Below are 18,042 nucleotides of genomic sequence, written 5' to 3' on the forward strand. Positions count from 1 at the left end.
GATAATACCTTTAGCTTAATTAAAGACATTTATGGGATGTAAAGACATGTAGCCTAGGGGTTGCTGTGCACCCACACTAACCCAAACTCTTTATTTCCTGCTTTTTCATCTCCCTCAATCCCTCGCTTTCTGCTAGTCTTATCGTTTTCTCCGTTTCACACACACATTGTGAAACACACCAGTACATGCTCATTCCTTTTGTCATATTAGATGTTAAGGTCAGAAGTTCTGTAACTAATTACCCATAAGTTGAGCTCCAAAGTGTTGTGAAACATTGTAGGCCTACATTATGGTGTGAGGCTTGTGTAGGGTTAGGGTACTGCTAGTTCATGTGCTTTATCTGCCTCAAACACACACTTGATGGAGATAGTGACAGCCCTTTCCTGTCAATTATCCCAGTGTTGGCCACTTCCTGTTAGGCTGAAAGATGAGCAGCAAACTTGTTAACATGTCATTCAAGGACACCAGGAAAGTGAACAATACTTGGTGTTCTGGAGCGTACTTAGAAAGGTCACAGTGTTGGAGAGACAGCTGGTGCAGCGAGGGCATTTTTCCTTTTCTTTCATTGTGTGATGGAGTCTGGTTTTCTCGCCGTTATTCTTGTCTCTTCTTTCGCAGTATATTCCTCTCACCCTGGCAATACAGGTATGAAATACTTTGTGTGATTTTAAAAAAAGAAATATATTCCTAAAATGATCTGACTGGGAAGAGAGTCTACATTTCCCAGCTTTGAGTGCAAACATGAATGAACCTGTTTCCTCCATATTTATTGGCTTTAATCTGACCTTTAGAGAATAGGCTCACATTTTTTCAAGTCTGTCCCATAATGACACTCACACGTCCATATATGTACTGAAAAGGTTATGGCTCGCTGTAATTCTCAGCTGGCAACAAATGTCAAAATGATTTCAGAGAAAAGTTGGACCCTTATGTTGGACAGATGCTAAATTTTGGTTGATTTGAAAATCTGGTTGATGATACCACAGCATTAAAATTGCATGTTGTGTGGAGGTTAACATTATCACATATTCCAGACACTGAGTTTTGGTCACCATTAATAACGACTAAATGTTATTCTATGTCAAGATAACGTTGGAACAAGACATTTGGAAGATGTTGGATTAAAATTACTTTAAATTATTACAACACGGCTTTAAACCGACAACATATCAACATAATCTTTCTCCCCTGTCCATTCTGGCTACAAAAGAGATCATTTTCCTTAGATGATTTAATAGTAGACACAAATCTACAGAACTTTTCTGTAAAAAATGCATTTTAAATGGATTTAAAGCTAATATGTTACTTTAGTGCTCTGCATTGCACACATTAAATTGTCATCTTCTAAAGTTACAGTTTTTTTCTTTTTTTTTTTTTACAAAGTTCTCTCATTTTCTAACTATCTATCTGCCACAACTCAGCAGAGAAACGCTGTCCAGGGAAACAGAAAGGTGAAATTTGGTGCGAAACAGACTGTAACTTTGGAATATACCCATTAGATTTGACTCGGACCGCTGAGGCCTCATATCATCTTCGGCAGAACTCTTAAAGGCCTTCTTTTTACACAGAAATCACTTATATTGAAATTGCTTTTGGATTTGGAGCTCTTTGTGAACAGAAGAAACACTTTTAGGGCACAATAACCTCTTCAGTGCACATGTGGGCATGTGAGTATTGTCTTAAAGGTCCAGTGTGTAGGATTTAGAGGGATATAGTGGCAGAAATATATTATAACACTATGTTTTCTTTAGTGTATAATCAGCTGAAAATAAGAATCATCCTGTTTTTGTTATCTTAGAATGAGCCATTGTATCCACACAGTGAGCGGGTCCTCGTCCATAGAGTCCACCGTGTTGCAATGTCATGTTTCCACAGAAGATCAGAGCGGACAAACCAAACACTGGCTCTAGACAGGGCCATTCATGTTTTATCTCAGCCACTGTAGTTAGTTACCACTCCACAGTGAGCCAAACAGTGTTGGAAAAATACAGATTTTTAATGTGCAACTGTGTTTCTACTATTTTAAATCACTGGGCCTTTTTTTGTTTGTTTTTGTTTTTTGGCAAAAAGGAGACCTCTGCGGATAATTCAGCTCCCGGTAAAAAAAAAAACAAAAAAACTTCTGAATGTCTAGAGCAGAAAAAAGATGAGCCCACATTAACTTTTCAGAGAAAAAAAAGCTGAGTACACATAAGCAGGTGTTGGGATGACAGCCTCTCTGCAACAAGCCAAATGGTGTAGGAGAAACACTTATTTGTAACATGACACTGCTTTATTTAGTGTTTTTACCATTTTTGATTATCTGGTCCATTATTGGAGAGAAAGAGACCTCTGTGGATAATTCTAAGCGGGAGAAGTTGCAGTCGATGGCAGTCTGCAATCTTCACTGCTACATGCTTATATATTACCTTAAATCTTACACTGTTCCTTTAAGACACACTTGAGAGCACATGAACTTTTACTTTTAGGGCAAAAAACAGAATCAGCACTTTCTTAAAAGAATTTCAAGGCCTTCCTAAAGACTCGCCTGAATGATTCACCTGTTATAACGCTTGACTTTTTGTCCTGCCTCCTTCAGAGTGGGAAGATGTTGTGGTGGCGAGAGAAGGCATGCTTACCACCTTGCCCTGCACTGATACAGTCAGGGGTGCCGTGGCCATTAACTGGATGGTGAAGTCACTTGGTGCGGGTGATTGGAAACTGGTTCTCTCAGCCAGTGAAAGTAGAGAGTTCTCCGGTGGTGCCTCGAAGTCATCGATGCAATTGACTGACCCCAACTTTCAAGAGACGGGAGTTTTCTCTCTGTTCTTGATTCCCAGAATGGAGGACAGCGGGCTCTACTCGTGCTTGATAAAGCAAAAAGAGAGGAAAATTAAGGAGAAGATTATCCTCTTAGCCATCCTTACAGGTAAATCAACAGGTTGTAGGTAAGAATTGTACACCACCTGTACTCCATAAGACTATGTCAATCGCATACATCATTCGTTTGTGTAACACACATCTCCCAATATTTAATATTTAAATACTTAAAAACTCAAACTTAAATCTGAGTCATGTCTTTATATGTGTTTCCATTTTAACAGTCTTTTAAATCTCTCAATAAGGCCTCTTGATATACTCTTTCATGAAACGTTACATAACTGTCTAATTATTAGTTTGATTGCTAAATTAATGAGAACCTAGAACCAAGAAATAACCTTTGCTGCACTTCATTAATATATCCTGCAGTGCTGAGGGGTTACTAGGTGCATTTACTCAAGTGGCACACTAAGTACTATTTGAGGTTGTACTTGTGCTTTTCTTCAGTATTTTTGTTTTATGGTACTTCACACCTCAACTCCACCACATTTCAGAGGAAAATTGCAGACAGTTTTTACTCCACTACATTTTATTTGTGAGCTAAATATACCAATCATGCTGCAGATTAATGTTTAACATCTAAAGCACATGATCCTTTTCCATAGGCAGATGCAACAAAACGCTCTTTACATGGTAAACAATCCAATTTAAACATAAATAAGTAAATCAATAAATAACACTAATGAAGAAATATTTCACAGCTGAAAATATAGTCTTCTCATAAAACAGTCTGTGCAGAAGAAAAACGCCAATACTTTTGAAATTGGTGCCACATGACCAGAGAAAATAGAGGTAAATGTCTGTGGCATTTGCTTTTGCTTAAGAAAATCTACAACTACCAGAATGCACTGCACCACACCGCACCAGTAAATACTCCCGCTGACATAATGCAAACTTGGATGTTTGTCTAAAGGAAGCAAAATGGCAGCCTGCTGGTAACAAATAATCTTGAATTAAAGTCAAACCTTAAGCTAAAATATGTTTTTGGGATCATTTTAAGTGAGAAATAGACAGTGCAGTTCTGCCTATTTTTATTATATGATGTCAATATATTCAGTCTCAGTTTTCACAATACAGGAAACAGTGCCCACTTCTTTTTGTTTTTGTTTTTAACAAATTCCCGTATTACAGCCAAACACTGCACTAAAAAAAGTTTCTGAATACATTTTAGGCTTTTGGTAGTGGTGTAGTGAAGGGTATAGGCAGGTATACGTCTCTTTTTATGGCCATTTACAGTATACCCACCTATCTGCCAAAAAGCCATTGGAATATATACAAGAGAGTATACCCACTTTCACCTTGGTAATCTGCCCATCTACATAGTAACACACCGACCTGATCAACTACCACTGCACCACTGGCAATTAGCACTGCCTAGTTTACAGTTTTGAGTGTGGTATACATTTGAGGAAAAGAGAGAGAGAGAGAGAGAGAGAGAGAGAGAGAGAGAGAGAGGCTTTACTTTTTGTGTCCGCGGCCGCAGGCATATACGGAGGCACAATCTGTAGTTCAACAGCCCTTGAGCCGGCAAAAATCCACTGGTAAACTGAAGGGGAAGTTCACCACAGTTCATTTACACATACTACCCACATCATTATGATACAAAGCTGGTTGAAAATTGACAAAGTATCCCTTCAAAGGGGCTATTCTGCATAATGTGTGCTACCTTTACTTGTTACAGGCCCACTTTAAGTGAATTTTGCTGGTGATACTTACCTGCTTTTACAAAAATTAAAAATAAAGTGCTGAACAATTACTTGGGATGCTTTCATTGTGATATTGCAACTTTTACTCAAGTAGACCTAACAAATTCTATTATCTCTTCAACCCTTCCCTCATCTCCAGTCACTGTTATCCCCGCTTCGCCCGTTCCTCAGCAAAGCACCCTGCGACTGATTGCCAAAGTTAATCCTGACTTCGCCATCACCAAGATCACCTGGGCGGCACCCGGCAGCATTTCCATGAAGAGCGAGAAAAAGCCAAACACAGGCACAGTGACCAAACTGCCTGTGGTCCAGAACAGTGACAACGGGGCCTATGTCTGTGTGGTTCACCCGTGGGGTAACAGCAGCACCGCTCTTTTCCCCTTCAATGTGGAAGTGACTGTCGATGGTGAGCCTGATTTAAGAGAGAAAGAAAAGCAAAAAAAAGGATTGAGGAACTGAATGCATTTATTGTTGCTTTTGTTGATGGTATGAGTGGGCATCTGTGCTCAAAACTCCAGCAGCAGCATTATTTATTTAAACATCCTGTAGCTACAGTTCTTCAAAGTATTTACTTTTATAGACCAGTTTTGAGCTTCAAAAATCTACTGTAGATCTGCACTAAAATTCAGCCAGTCCTCCTGTGAATATTATAGTTGCTATATTTATGTATTATTCATTATTTGCTTTTTGCCCCCACTCCCCCACCTCCCCCTGCTTCCTCTCTCTCCACAGCTGACAATGTGGCCTCATTCACCAGTATAACACATGGTGAGTGACTTTGTAACACAAGCAGTCTCAAAGTCCTGTGTCAGCAGCTTGCTAATCAGGCAGAGCAGAATGCAAGACCAACTGAGAAAGTAGCTCTCAGCATATAAGAACCTAATCCCTATTGTTGTAGGAATTTTCCCCCTATCTCCATTTCCCGACTCTCTTACTATTCTGTTTACTCTCTCTGTCTTCACCTCACTCTTCATGCGCTCTCTTTTTATTCTGAATTCCCTGTCTATATGTCTGCTTGCGCTGTTATGTCTTTATATCCGTCTCCCTCGCTGTCTCATCTGTTTTATCATTCTGGATTCTCTTGTCTTTTCCTCCTCCCTCCTTGCCCGCAGAGAGAGAGGTTTCCACCGCTACTCAGGCTCAGAAACTCTTCGTTCTGACCTGTCCTGTTGTCATGGGGGACTACGTCAAGATGTACTGGCTACCTCCAGACAGCAAAAGGGGCACTGAGATGAGGATTGTGTACCAGTACGACCGCTGGAGGGATTCCACTTTTTCTACTGAGCAAGGCAAGAGACTCAAATTCGCCGGCCCACCCTACAATGCAGAGGCCGGGAGTTTCTCTTTTCTGCTCACCCCTGGCTTAAAGGATGGCGGCCTCTACGTTTGTGAAGTGTTCCAAAACGACAACGCCTTCAGCCACAGGACCACACTCAGCGTGCTGAAAGGTACAGAACAGGGTCAGGTGGAGGAGAAAGACAAGAGGGAGGTGGATTAGGTTAAAAAAAAACAGGGGGCGGGGATGGATTTATGAGAGTGGTGTCACTTTTACAATAACCTTATGTATTTGTGTAGTATGACACTATATTTTATGGACGTTCATATGCAAAGCAGTGGCGATGAAAGGGGTAAATAAACAGATGAATGACAAACTGATGGGAAAACCAACATAAAATGTCTTAGTAAGGTGCATCGGTAGCTTCCAGAGCAACTTTTAAAGTCTGGTAGAGAGATGGAACATAATTTTTCCAAAATATATGACCTAATTTTGTGTTTTGATCATGAAATGCCCCATGGGAATTCATTTGGATTGCGATCTAGTGACTGCAACGGCCTTAACTCACAACATCATCACACTCATCAAATCATTCAGTGACAAATCATGAGCTAGTTGGAAGCATCTGCATTTGATTTGTCTCTCAACCCTTACTCTGTTTTTCCTACAATTTCTTACTTGTCTGTAGTTTATCTAAAGGAATAGCTTGACATTTAGGAAAATGAGTGAATTTGCTTTCTTGCCAAGAGTTAGATGAGCAGACTGATACCACTCTCATGTCTGTGCTTTAAGTATGGAGCTGGGACCAGGAGGTAATTAGCTTACCTTTGCATAAGAGGCAGGTTCTGTCAGAACAAATAAGTTGATGAATCGAAATTGTTATTCAGAGCAGAAAACAAAGAGAACACCAGTATTAAATATGTGCAAATAAAAAAGACGTGTTTCAGCTAAAGAGGCATCATCAGAGTGACGGGACACTTCTCAGCAGTTGTTCAAAGCAGGCACAAAGTTGAGTTTCTAGCCAAATGTGTAGAGCAAATTTTAACCAAATTTTCAGAAGATTTACAAAAATAGCACATGTATGTCTTTTCCACCCATTACTGTTCTACAAAAATAAGAGCTGGTTCATGGAGATAGAAGGGACTAATTTTCCAGTTAAGTGCCACTAAAAAACAATGTGCAACAGGCTGAGATCATTAAAAGAGCGCGAGTCAAACCTCAAACGAAACGAACAGTGGCCCATGCAGTGACGTCATGACAGTAAGTCAGTTATTTGCTGAATCTGTTTCAACTGCACTTAGTTACACTTAGTCCTTTTATCAATACACCAGTTTTTTTTGTCTTATTTTGAGATTTCTTTGAAAAAGATTTTAACTTTTTTGACTTTCCAACCAGTGTTGTTTTTTATGCATACATTAAACAATATGCACAAAAGAGGTGGTTGGAAACCCAGCTATATACAAGGTGAGAAGTGATATTGTTTAATTATGGGAATGGTACATTATCAGGCAGTCTCTTCTGGGAGGCACTCATAGTGTTGAACTCTGTTGTTCATGTGAAAAGTGACAGAAATAACTGCCAAAAGTGACAAAAAAAAAACTAGAGAGAGGTGTAAGCTCTAGCTCCTCTCTCACCTCCGCACAGCAGGCTAATCACAAAATTGTAGGTTTCTGAAAGTTGCAGAGATGGTGGGAAACTGCCTCTCTGTTGGTCGTCACACTGTGACGACAAGGAAAACATTGAAGACTCCTTAAACATAACACACAGCTCCCTTTTTTGCATTTTTGTTTGTGTATTGGTTCAACAACAAGATATAATTGACTAATGAGCTTTAGATATTTGTACATCGGACCGTGCCTGGCTAACTGCTTCCCACTGCTTCCTGTTTTTATGCTAAGCAAAGCTTTTCATCTTCTGGCTCCAGCACCATACTTTGTTCCTGTTAACATGAGAATGACTGTCAAACTAGTCCATTAAAATTATAGCAGTAACAGAACATGCATTTTACTGCAAAACAGGTTCATTTATTTTACCTGCAACATACTGACAATATTTTTCACTTTTGCTTAAGTAGGGTTTTGAATGCACATACTATTTAACCCTTTAAAACCAGGAGCAACTTCACTTTTCTCATGCTACTTTCAAAAGTTTTTACACTTTTGAATTAAAAAAACATGAAAAAAGGGCAATGAGCAACATGAAAAGAAATGTTCCACAAGTTGCAAATTGAAAAGCTAGGGGAAAAACTAGATTTATAATGATCATAGTTACATGTTTAAAGTAATGTTACAGAATTAATATCGTTTTTAAGGACTTTTCCAGAGGTCTTTTTTATTCTTTAGTCTCGTATTTCTTTCTTTATTTATTTATTACTAATTTTCAGGGAAATTTCTTGTAATTTCCTGCTTATTTTGGGTCATTTTTTCTCTTGTTGCTCATTGCCTTCTTCCCATGTTTTTGAAAGAAATCAAACCAATTTGTTCAGATTTAAAAACGGTTAATCTGAGCAGAGTGCAAAACAGTAATAAATAAGTGGCAAAAAGGGCGACACAGTGAATACAGAGATTTACCTGTAGCCAACGAGCACTTACTCTGCTAATGTGCACTTAACGCTCATCCTGCCAACACATTTAACTGACAAGGACTACTGCCTGGAGGGACTCCAAGAATAAACTACTGTAAGAAACAACTATCATAACAAAATAAAAGCCCTTTTCATTGAAGACTTTTTGACTTGTCTCAGAAGAAAAAGCACAGGTGTACATAATCAGATTAATTATGGCTGAATTTAGCTACTATGATTTCAGGTATTGTTGATGCTGGCTGTCTGCCACTCACACGGGAACTCTTGAAGAGAACAAATCCATCGTTAGTGTCATCAGTAACACCTGTGCTTCTCCTTCTGTGACAATTTAAAATGTGTGATGGGCAAAAGGTCTATAAACTCTTTCTTCTCAAAACATTGTTAAGTTATGTAATAAATGTCATCTAACAAGAGAAAAGATTAATAATATGTTAGGAAAGTTACAGTAAATACACATATTTTGACATGCTACATTATGACGTTTTTGGCCTTTTTTTCAACATTGTATGCTATGAGGCATTTCTACAAGCTACAATATATCGTTTTCCGCCATTTTTCGAGGGATGTCAAAATTTGATGTTTTTCGCTATACTATACTATACTATACCATTTTTCGACAAGTCCTTGGTCTCAGTATGACACTTTGTCAAAATAAACGCCGAATAATGTAATTCAAATGTAGATCTTCCAATTAGTACATACTGTAACCCTGCAAAAAAAAAAAAGGTTGAATAATGTAATTTAAATATAGATTTTCCAATTAGTACGTGATGTAAAATGAACTCCACACGCTACAAGCAGATTAAGCACACAATTTGGTTCATGCTGTGCTCAGGGTGCACTGGCATGTGAGTGGAGGAACAAACACTTTCAACCTTACTGCGTGTGCCTCGAGAACAAAGGCAACACCTTTATTAAGTAGATGTTTCATGTAAACATTTTCCTAGAATTGATCAATCGAATTTGACAGTAACAAAATATTATATTATGAAATAATGCAACGTATCCTTGAATATCATCTTACTTTAGAGAAAAGCAGTATTTAGGGTCCTAAACAGAGCACATGAGGAAATCTGTCTGCTGCATTCACATCTGTCTCCCTCAAAATCACTGACCTGAACTGACTGATGAGAGTCCTTAACCTCCTCCGATACTGTGTAGTACTTTAAATTAGGATCCATCGCAAACATGAAGTTATTAAATACCACTATAAATAATCTATAAAGGCGAGACACCCATCCCAGGTGAAAAGATGTTTGTTTCACGCACTGGTCGATTTTGACATTTTGGGTTATTTTGCTTCCATAACGTGTCTTTTAGCAGAGCAGTGCAAGGAAAATATCCAAAATATGCATTGTTGTGTTTATGTCCCATTAGATTTCTGTTCTGGACATGTATGCAAATCATCACATACTTAGTTGGATAATGCCTCATTTGCATATTTAACCCTTTGAAACCTAAGCAAATTGGCTTGATTTCTTTAAAAAACATGGGAAGAATGCAATGAGCAGCTTAAGAAGAAATGACTTTAAAACAACAACAACAAAAAAACAAGCAAAAGACGAAATTACCTGAAAAAAGGCCTTGAAATGCAAAGTATTATGTGAAATATATTTTAATATATAATTATGCTAATTATAAATCTAGTTTTTGTGGACATTTTTCCCTGGCTTTTTTAAAAATAAATTTCCAAACCTACTTAGTTTGAAGGTTTAAATAGGTGTGAAGGCATCTAGATGCAGCACAAGAAAAGTGATGTCAATCCAGATTTCATAGGGTTAAACATAACATCTCATAAAACTAATTGCCTTAATGTAAGTAATAAACTTGGGAAGTTTCAAAGTAATGTTTATGTGTTTCCTCTTAAAACTGCATAAGTGGAATTGGGTGCTTTTGACTGTGGTCCCCCAAAACCAACACAATGATATTTTTCAAAAGTACTAATTAAAACAGAGACAGAAAACAATGATATGAAGTAATTTGGAGCAGATTTCTTGACAAAGTCGTGAAAAATAGTAATAATAAAATAAAGCACCTGTGAGATATGACAAAAAGTATACCTCTAGGGTCGGCAGAATGAGAGAAAAGCAAGACAGCTCCCAGTGCTTTATCCTCACAGATCATACACTGTGCAATAATTTTAAGCAAATTCCCCATAGCTATTAGTAAAATGTGACATTATTAAACGAATACATTTACAATAGTGCTCATGAAAATGAACATTTGCTCGATTCATAAATTTAAAGAGAAAAAAATTGAGCAGAACACCTGTTGATTTTTATGAGCGAGCCGCGGGGAGGTTTCACCCTTTTCAGAACGCATTTACACCCACACACGCAAAAACCCAACACACACACACACATATAATGCCCTGTCATGGCGGCCTTGGAAGACTTTACTAATCACAGTCTCACTGGCATCCATCACAGCCGCCCAGACATGACCAGCCGATCCGTCACTGTCACTGTCACCCGGCTTCACACATCTGCATCCCTCATACACACACTCAAACATGCACATCCACCCACACAGCAATCATGTGACGCATATATTTTTACCCCACCTCATTATGAGTATCATTATGTATGATTATACCTGCTGCCCTCCCACCAAGGCTGTATGTGGCCCACACTGATCACACTAATCAAGGCTGAAATGTGTGTGTTTTTATGTGTGTGTGTGAGAGAGGGGGGGGTCTGCGGAGCTTGATTACACCTAGATGGATCCTCATTTCAGTTTGATGAGACACTAAGCATCAGTCACAGTCAACCAATGCATTAGCAGCAAATCACTTTAATGAATATATATTATTTTGACCCCTCTCTGAATTGTTCTTTGTTTTTCATATCACTCTCCCTTCACCCAATTACTCTCTGTCTGTCCTTGGCCTTTTCTATATTCACACACTACCCTTTAACTCACTTTCTTGCCCTGCCTCGCTCCTCTCTCTCCCCTCCTGCCTGTCTTTTTCACTTACTCATCCTTCCTTCGATTTCTTTTCATTTGTTTCATCCGTCTGTAACATTTTCTCTCCCTTATCCTCCTGCACTCCCCTCCCCTCCCTCCCGCCACTCTGAATCACATCCACAGTCAAAACCAGATATTCCTCCTCAATGCTGGAATTGAAGTGCCTGTACTCAGAGCGGTCTCAGGTCCAAAGTGCGTCTTGGAAACACCAGAATGAGAGTCGCCGGCTGCAGTTGTCAAGCAATGGCCCTGGCAGCATTATCACCACTCTGGCCTTACCCATCACCTCTGACACAGCCGGGAACTACACGTGCACCCTACGGCTGACAAACGGGCAGACCGTCTTTGAAACACAAACTGTCACACTGCCCTGTGAAGATGGGAGAGATGGTATGGTATAACAAAGACTGGTCTGTTTTCTGATTTTCTCTATCAACACTATGCTATTTTACTTGCACAGGAGTCCTGGCAGACTTCCTGTCAACTCAGTGGAGATAATGAACCATGAATGTGGAAGATTCTCGGGTATGTGCTCCGTGAAGCGTTCTACGGCAAATCCAAGCCAACCTCAGGTCAATTCATCTGCCAGAAAGTGCACGGTTTACGAAAGGAAAAAAGCCCCTGACAGATACCATATGTTATGCTTCCTTAATGCAGTTAAAAAGGTCACAGGTCAAGACTTCTGTGAGGTTGTGATTTGCAGATAATATCCAGCGGGAATAAATCAGCCCATTTACGTGCCCATTTTTCAGAAAGAAATCAACCACAGCTGTTAAACTTCTATAAAACATAAAACTTAAAGGCTGTCGTTTTTCTCATCACACTCACCCAGCTGATGTGCGAATATAAGAAGACGGGACCTTAGGACATCTCTCCCTGCAAAAACTAAATTATTCAGGCTTATTGTATTGGTGGCTGTGGGGGACCACAGGAGGATGTGACAGTTGAATGGATCCCTCAGCAGAGATGAGTTCACTCCCCGTACCCCAATACATCACTTGGGTTGAGGGGCCCAGAGCTCATCACGATGCATGCTGATGGTACGGCTATAAGAGTGATGGAAATGGGGGGAAAGAGAGAGAAGGTGATAAAGATAGGGAGAGGGAAAGAGGCAGCGCCAAGATTTTGCCTGATTGGAGAGGCTGAATCAGAAAAAAAACATATATATTTAGTGGGTGGTGAAATTGTCCAGTGGAACATGAAGAATTTTATACTGAGCAGAAAGAGAAGTTGAAATAATGTGAGTGTTGAATGACCTACATTTACACAGCTTTAAAGTGACAGGTTGCACAAACCCTGCAATAATGCAAGATAGCTCAAAATTCTTGGTTAATAATGAATAGTATGACAATAAGCAGTGACAGTTTAATGCTTATAAACAGTTCTAGTAAGGAGGCACTCAGAAATAGTAGGATTTTGTCTAAGAATGAGCTGGAAAAACTTTTTAGTTCACTGTAAACAGCCAAATAACCAATACAACAACTTATATTCTTATATATAATTTGTAGATATATTATGTGCTGAAAGCCAAATCTCAAAATATAGTGCCAGCTATAGGAAAAAAAATTCCTGAATAATAGAAATCCTTTCAGCACAGTTCAGAGAATGCAAAATGGAAGCAATCATTGTGCTCTGCAGCACATAAAATACTTCAAATGTCAGGGATGTTCTGCAATCATTTGCTATCCCGAGTTGGCCCATCATTTGCAAAGCATTCAGGCAGTGCTTTGGTCTGCCTTCTATCAGCCACACTCCTTTACAGTCGCAGCGATATTATTCACCCCTTACGTCGTTTTGGATTAAACAAATGAAGTGGGGGGGAAGTGCCACATTAGAGGAAAGGAAAAGGTGAGATGAAGAAAGATGAGAGACAAATGGAGAGAGTGACAAAAACAGAGAGAAAGAAGGGGTGTCAGAAACTGGAAGCATTTATGCATCACTTCGCTGCACTCAATTACCATAATTCATGCGTTAGAGCTGGCACGGAGAGCAGTGCAGGTCAGTCTTGGGGTCAGCACTCACCACAGTATTCCATTAGCAACCTCGACACATATTCACCAATCAATTACACCTCACACAGCGCGTCATGATTGATCATTTTGAAGCCAGCTTAAAGCGGTGACACCAGAGCTGTAAGGTGAAGCCTTTAACAAACAAAATCTGATGAGGTGTGTAAGTGGACTTGCCAGGTTTCTGTCCATCAGTTAACCTCATACTGCACACTGTGAAGACACTGTTTGAATTATTCACAACTAGTTTGTTTTGGTAGCTCTGGAGCACATTTTTTTATTTCTGCGCCACTGATAGCCAAGCATGATATTGGGTTTTCCCTATGACCATCCCATTCGTGTGAACAAAATATCTCATGAATGCCTTGAGGATTTTTTTTTCAAATTTGGCACAAACATGCACTTATACTCAGTGATAAACTGATTGGATTTTGGTGGTCATAGGTCAAAGCTCAAGGTCACTGTGGCCTCATCTGTCGCATTCTTGTGAACGCAACATTTTAAGAATACCTTAAGATAATTGTTTCAAATTTGGCACAAACATTCACTTGGAAGTCAACATTGAACTGAATAGATTTTGGTGGTCACGGTCAAGGTGAGGGCAAGGATTAGCAAGGTGATATCTCAAGAACACCTGGAAGGAATTTCTTCAAAAGTGGCGCTAACATTCACTTGGTCCCAACAATGAACCAATGAGTTTTTGGTGGTCAAAAGTCACTGTGACACTGTCCTTTATATTTTCATTAACGCAATATCTCAAGAACACTTTTAGGGTATTGTCTCAACTTTGGTGCAAATTTGGGCTCAAGAATAAACTGATTTAATCTGGTGGATAAAGGTCAAAGGTCAAGGACCTCACAAAACATATTTTTGGCCCTAACTCAAGAATTCATACGGTAATTACAACAAACACTGTTGCTGGACATGATTCAGCAACATAACTCAGAGGCAGAAGGGGAGACATTTGGTCAGATAATGAACTGGTGACAGTAATTTTGGGTGAACACAGCTGATTGTATAGACTTTCTGTGCTGCTGAGGGGGAAAGATGTGTGTGAAGCTGCTTCACACACAAACATGGATGCTGCCAGACATGGATGTAAACAATGCAACTTGACTGGTCCGCAGAGGCATACAACCACAAGGCAGTAATTCTAGTTTATTTATTAGCCTTCTCTATGTAATCAAAAGACGTCTGACAGATGTGACGGCTTTGTGCTCCGTGAGCAGTGAGCAGGCAGCGACACGACACTTGTTCAGGTACACTAAATTACAGCAGTCTCTCTGAAAATGAGTACCTCCCTCCTGCTCCTTGTGTCGCCCCGTGGCTCTGTTTTTGCAAGGCTGATGTCATCCTCATTATGCAAGCAAACCCGACAAGTTTGATAGTGCACGTGAGCTCTTCCAACAGAGTTTGACTACAGTGAGCAAATGGTTTGCTTATGCAATGTTTGTGATAATCATGCCTACGCTTTCTATCCACCTGTTTACTGCATTGAGAGGGTTTAGCTGAAAGACTGATATTTATTGTCAGTTCGCCTGGAGGCAGTTTGTTGCCGAGATCAGATGTCAAGAGCGTGTGCATGCATGGAAAAGCCTCTCCTCACATTCCTTACACTGTATACAGAACATATATTAAGATATGAAATAGGGAATTGATTGGATTTACAAAAAGTCTGGAGTTTCATACAGACTACTCTGTATGAAAGAGCCATTTGCTGAGCTTTTTTGTAGCGTCATGATCCAACAGCATCTGGTCCCTTTGATACTGGTGCTTTTTCTCATCTACGTTTCAAATTGACAGCATTTACTGTCCAGACTGAGGGTCTGTCAGATCGATGTCTACTCAGCTGTCGTACAGACTATTCACTCTGTATGACAGAGCCTGGCTTTCTTCACCCTCTTCCTCTGCACCCATTGTCTGTGATTGACAGCAGCGTGATGCAAATGCACGCAACATGTTTTAGAAAATCTCAACGTGTCTTTGAATCCATAGCTGTGAGTATAAAGAAAAGGTTGCCCCCTCTTGACTTGAACCAAAAAGCAAAGCAGAGAACAAACAGCAATAACTTCCCTTTGTGTCATTCAGCCAGACATAGCTCTGCAAGTTATATATTATCACTGTTCTTGGAAACACTCATGCTATTTCTCTCTCTCTCTCACACTTTTTTTCTTCCTTTAGTCGAGATCGACAGTGTGACCACCCCCTCCCTGCTCCCTTCTCTCTCTGCTTTATTACTCCTGGTGCCCCTGGTTGCTGCGGCTGTCTGTGTGTTGCTATGGAGACAGAAACACATTTCTGATCGCGGTGAGTCTTCCGGCATTTTTTTTTTGTTTTTTTTGACAGCTTTCCGTGTTCTGTCCATCTTTGGCCCCTGCTGGCTGTCACTGAGTGATGTGGGCCGTGACATCCTCTGGGGTTGTTGTAATGAATCTGCCCCCCCCCCCCCCCCTCCCTGTGCATTTGTGTGTGTGAGACTGTGTTGGTAACTATCGCTCTGTACTCAGGTATTGAGCAGTCTCTGTCTGTCCACTCGGGTGAAGCGGAGAACATCTACGAGAATCCTGAGGATATCAGACAGGTGATGAATTTAGACTTTTTTCAATAACTGAAACATCCTCTGATGAATTTCCAACCTCTTCTCCCCCCCTCCTCTCTGGTGTTTGACTATTTTTGTTTCTCTCACCCTCCCCTGTTCTATCTTGTCCCTATTGTACACTTTTCCTTTTTTCTTCACTCTCCTCTAATTCTGTTTTCTCCCTGATTTCCACTCTCCGTCCCTCTCTGTCACTTGTTGTTCATTAAACCTGTTTTCTCTGCTCTCTTCCCAACAGGCACCCCCCCAGGGCTCAGTCTACATGGTGAGTTATTGTGTCGTCCCCCTGCGCGCACACACAGGCGTGGTGCATATGTGTGTTTGTGAGGAGTTGTGACATCCACCAATGCATGTTCACTCTCTCTATTGCGTCCTCCTGAAGCTGTCAGCAGATATGTCTTCCCTCACACTCGCAGTCCTCTCCCCCAATCTGTCAGCCTTCCCTCAGATAAACCCATTGCGTATCAACTGTCACCCTTACATTAGTGGTATTAACAAATCAATCTCATTACACAGGGTACAGAGGGACATAAATCTGGCCTCAGTAGCATGAGTTTATCCGTCTCTTCACTCCTCCCTTCCCCCTTTTCTTCTTTATGCCAGGATTTGAAGCCAAGAGGAGAGGATGATGTCTATAAGGAACTGGAGCGGTAAGCAAAAACCCCTTGCATCACCTGTGTGTGCTTTTCTATGTTTAACTGGTCTGTGTGTGTGTGTATGTGTGTTTGCACTGTCACTCATCTGCCCCTCACACTCCTCTCACACTCACCAATCACGCTGGCCTGAACATCACTCTGACACTGTGGCATAATATCACGCCATGCGCTGACAGGCAGCGCTCCTTCGCCCGTGTGTTGTTGTTGTTGCGTGGGCTGTCTTGTGTTTGTGTTTAAGGAAGAATAAAAGAGACTGGGGGACGAGAGATTTTTGTGCGAGTTTGTCTTTGTGTTCTGTTTTCAGATACTAACAGTGTCAGAGCTGATCACCTACCCACATCTCATCCTCATCCAGCTGTCACATCTGCTCAGTTCCCAGCTGCAGCAGAGGGCCTTTATAAACAAAAGTAACAACTGAATGTCAGAGTTGGGATTTGAAGAAAAACTTCAATGCTTCAGGGAGATGCAACTCAATTGTTTGAATGTTTTTTGTATTGCATGCTCTTGCTCTTTATAGGTACTTTATTACTGATTTGCTTTGATGTCTGCACAAAGAGGCGGAGAGGGAATATTTTTTTCATAAGGTTTGAAAATTTGTCTCAAATGTGTGTAAATAAATAGGAAATATTTTCTTGCATTTGCTACTGTGCTGTGCTAAGTTGTATTTTACGTCTATAGATGTATGTCTGTAGTTTAGATGATGTACACAAAAACCATACTTGATTTAAAGAACAGATATATTACCAGGAAGTGACATTTGTACAGTTTGAGGTCACTTATTAGAATAATACTTAACCAAAAGTGTTGAAGTGTCTGATATTTACTGTACTTAACCATGACAAAATTACTTTTATGATATTAAATGAAGTATTGAAAGTAAAAAATACAAGTAAATGCTGTTTTTAAAAAGCAAGTGCTGAGAATTTGGGGAATTGTGAAATTCCTTTGTACCATACACCACCTCAAAAATGGAGCACACATTACACTTAAAAAAACAAGGTCTTTTTTTTTTTACAACTCAAGGATTTCTAGAACATTTTTTTTTCTTTTCTCTCATTCTTTCATTTGTTTATATTCTCCGCATCCTTTCCTCCCTTCTTTCCTTCCTTCCCTATTGTATTAAGTAACTACAATGCTTTAGGGTAAATGCAGTGGAGTTAAAGTACAATTTTTTATAAAAGAAATATAGTCGACAGATATATAAAACCTCAAGTACAGATAATATACAAAATACTTTACTACTGCAACAAAGTATTATTGCTTCGTTACATTACAGCACTGTTTGTGTGTAAATGTAATGTTTCTAAATAAACATATTTGTAATGTTGCTTGTCTCAAACACGTTTTTCCCCACACATTACTGAGCGCTTTCGCGTTTTAGATTTCTGG

At 39.9% G+C, this 18,042-nt stretch overlaps 1 protein-coding gene across 2 annotated transcripts; it reads left to right on the forward strand.

The window, feature by feature from the left end:
- The first annotated feature begins 517 nt into the window (after positions 1-517).
- Positions 518-17,980, forward strand: g6fl (g6f-like). Of its 2 annotated transcripts, XM_042489350.1 has the most exons (11): positions 518-645; positions 2,579-2,908; positions 4,705-4,971; positions 5,298-5,333; positions 5,678-6,013; positions 11,516-11,782; positions 15,583-15,708; positions 15,909-15,982; positions 16,236-16,262; positions 16,601-16,647; positions 16,958-17,980. In XM_042489350.1, exons 1-11 carry the CDS (start codon positions 573-575, stop codon positions 16,962-16,964), a joined length of 1,590 nt encoding a protein of 529 aa, XP_042345284.1. In that variant the 5' UTR covers positions 518-572; the 3' UTR covers positions 16,965-17,980. The 2 variants fall into 2 exon arrangements, with proteins under 2 accessions (XP_042345284.1, XP_042345285.1); XM_042489351.1 differs by lacking the exon at positions 5,678-6,013.
- The last annotated feature ends 62 nt before the right edge of the window (positions 17,981-18,042 follow it).

Source organism: Plectropomus leopardus, chromosome 7, assembly GCF_008729295.1.
Source record: "Plectropomus leopardus isolate mb chromosome 7, YSFRI_Pleo_2.0, whole genome shotgun sequence".
Classification (NCBI taxonomy): Eukaryota; Metazoa; Chordata; class Actinopteri; order Perciformes; family Serranidae; genus Plectropomus; species Plectropomus leopardus.

Bases quoted from the DNA above. Each gene is read 5' to 3' on its own strand.
- g6fl (XM_042489350.1), top strand. From the start codon at position 573: ATGGAGTCTGGTTTTCTCGCCGTTATTCTTGTCTCTTCTTTCGCAGTA. The intron at 11,783-15,582 runs GTATGGTATAAC...TTCTTCCTTTAG, and splicing joins CTGTGAAGATGGGAGAGATG to TCGAGATCGACAGTGTGACC. The intron at 15,709-15,908 runs GTGAGTCTTCCG...CTCTGTACTCAG, and splicing joins GAAACACATTTCTGATCGCG to GTATTGAGCAGTCTCTGTCT.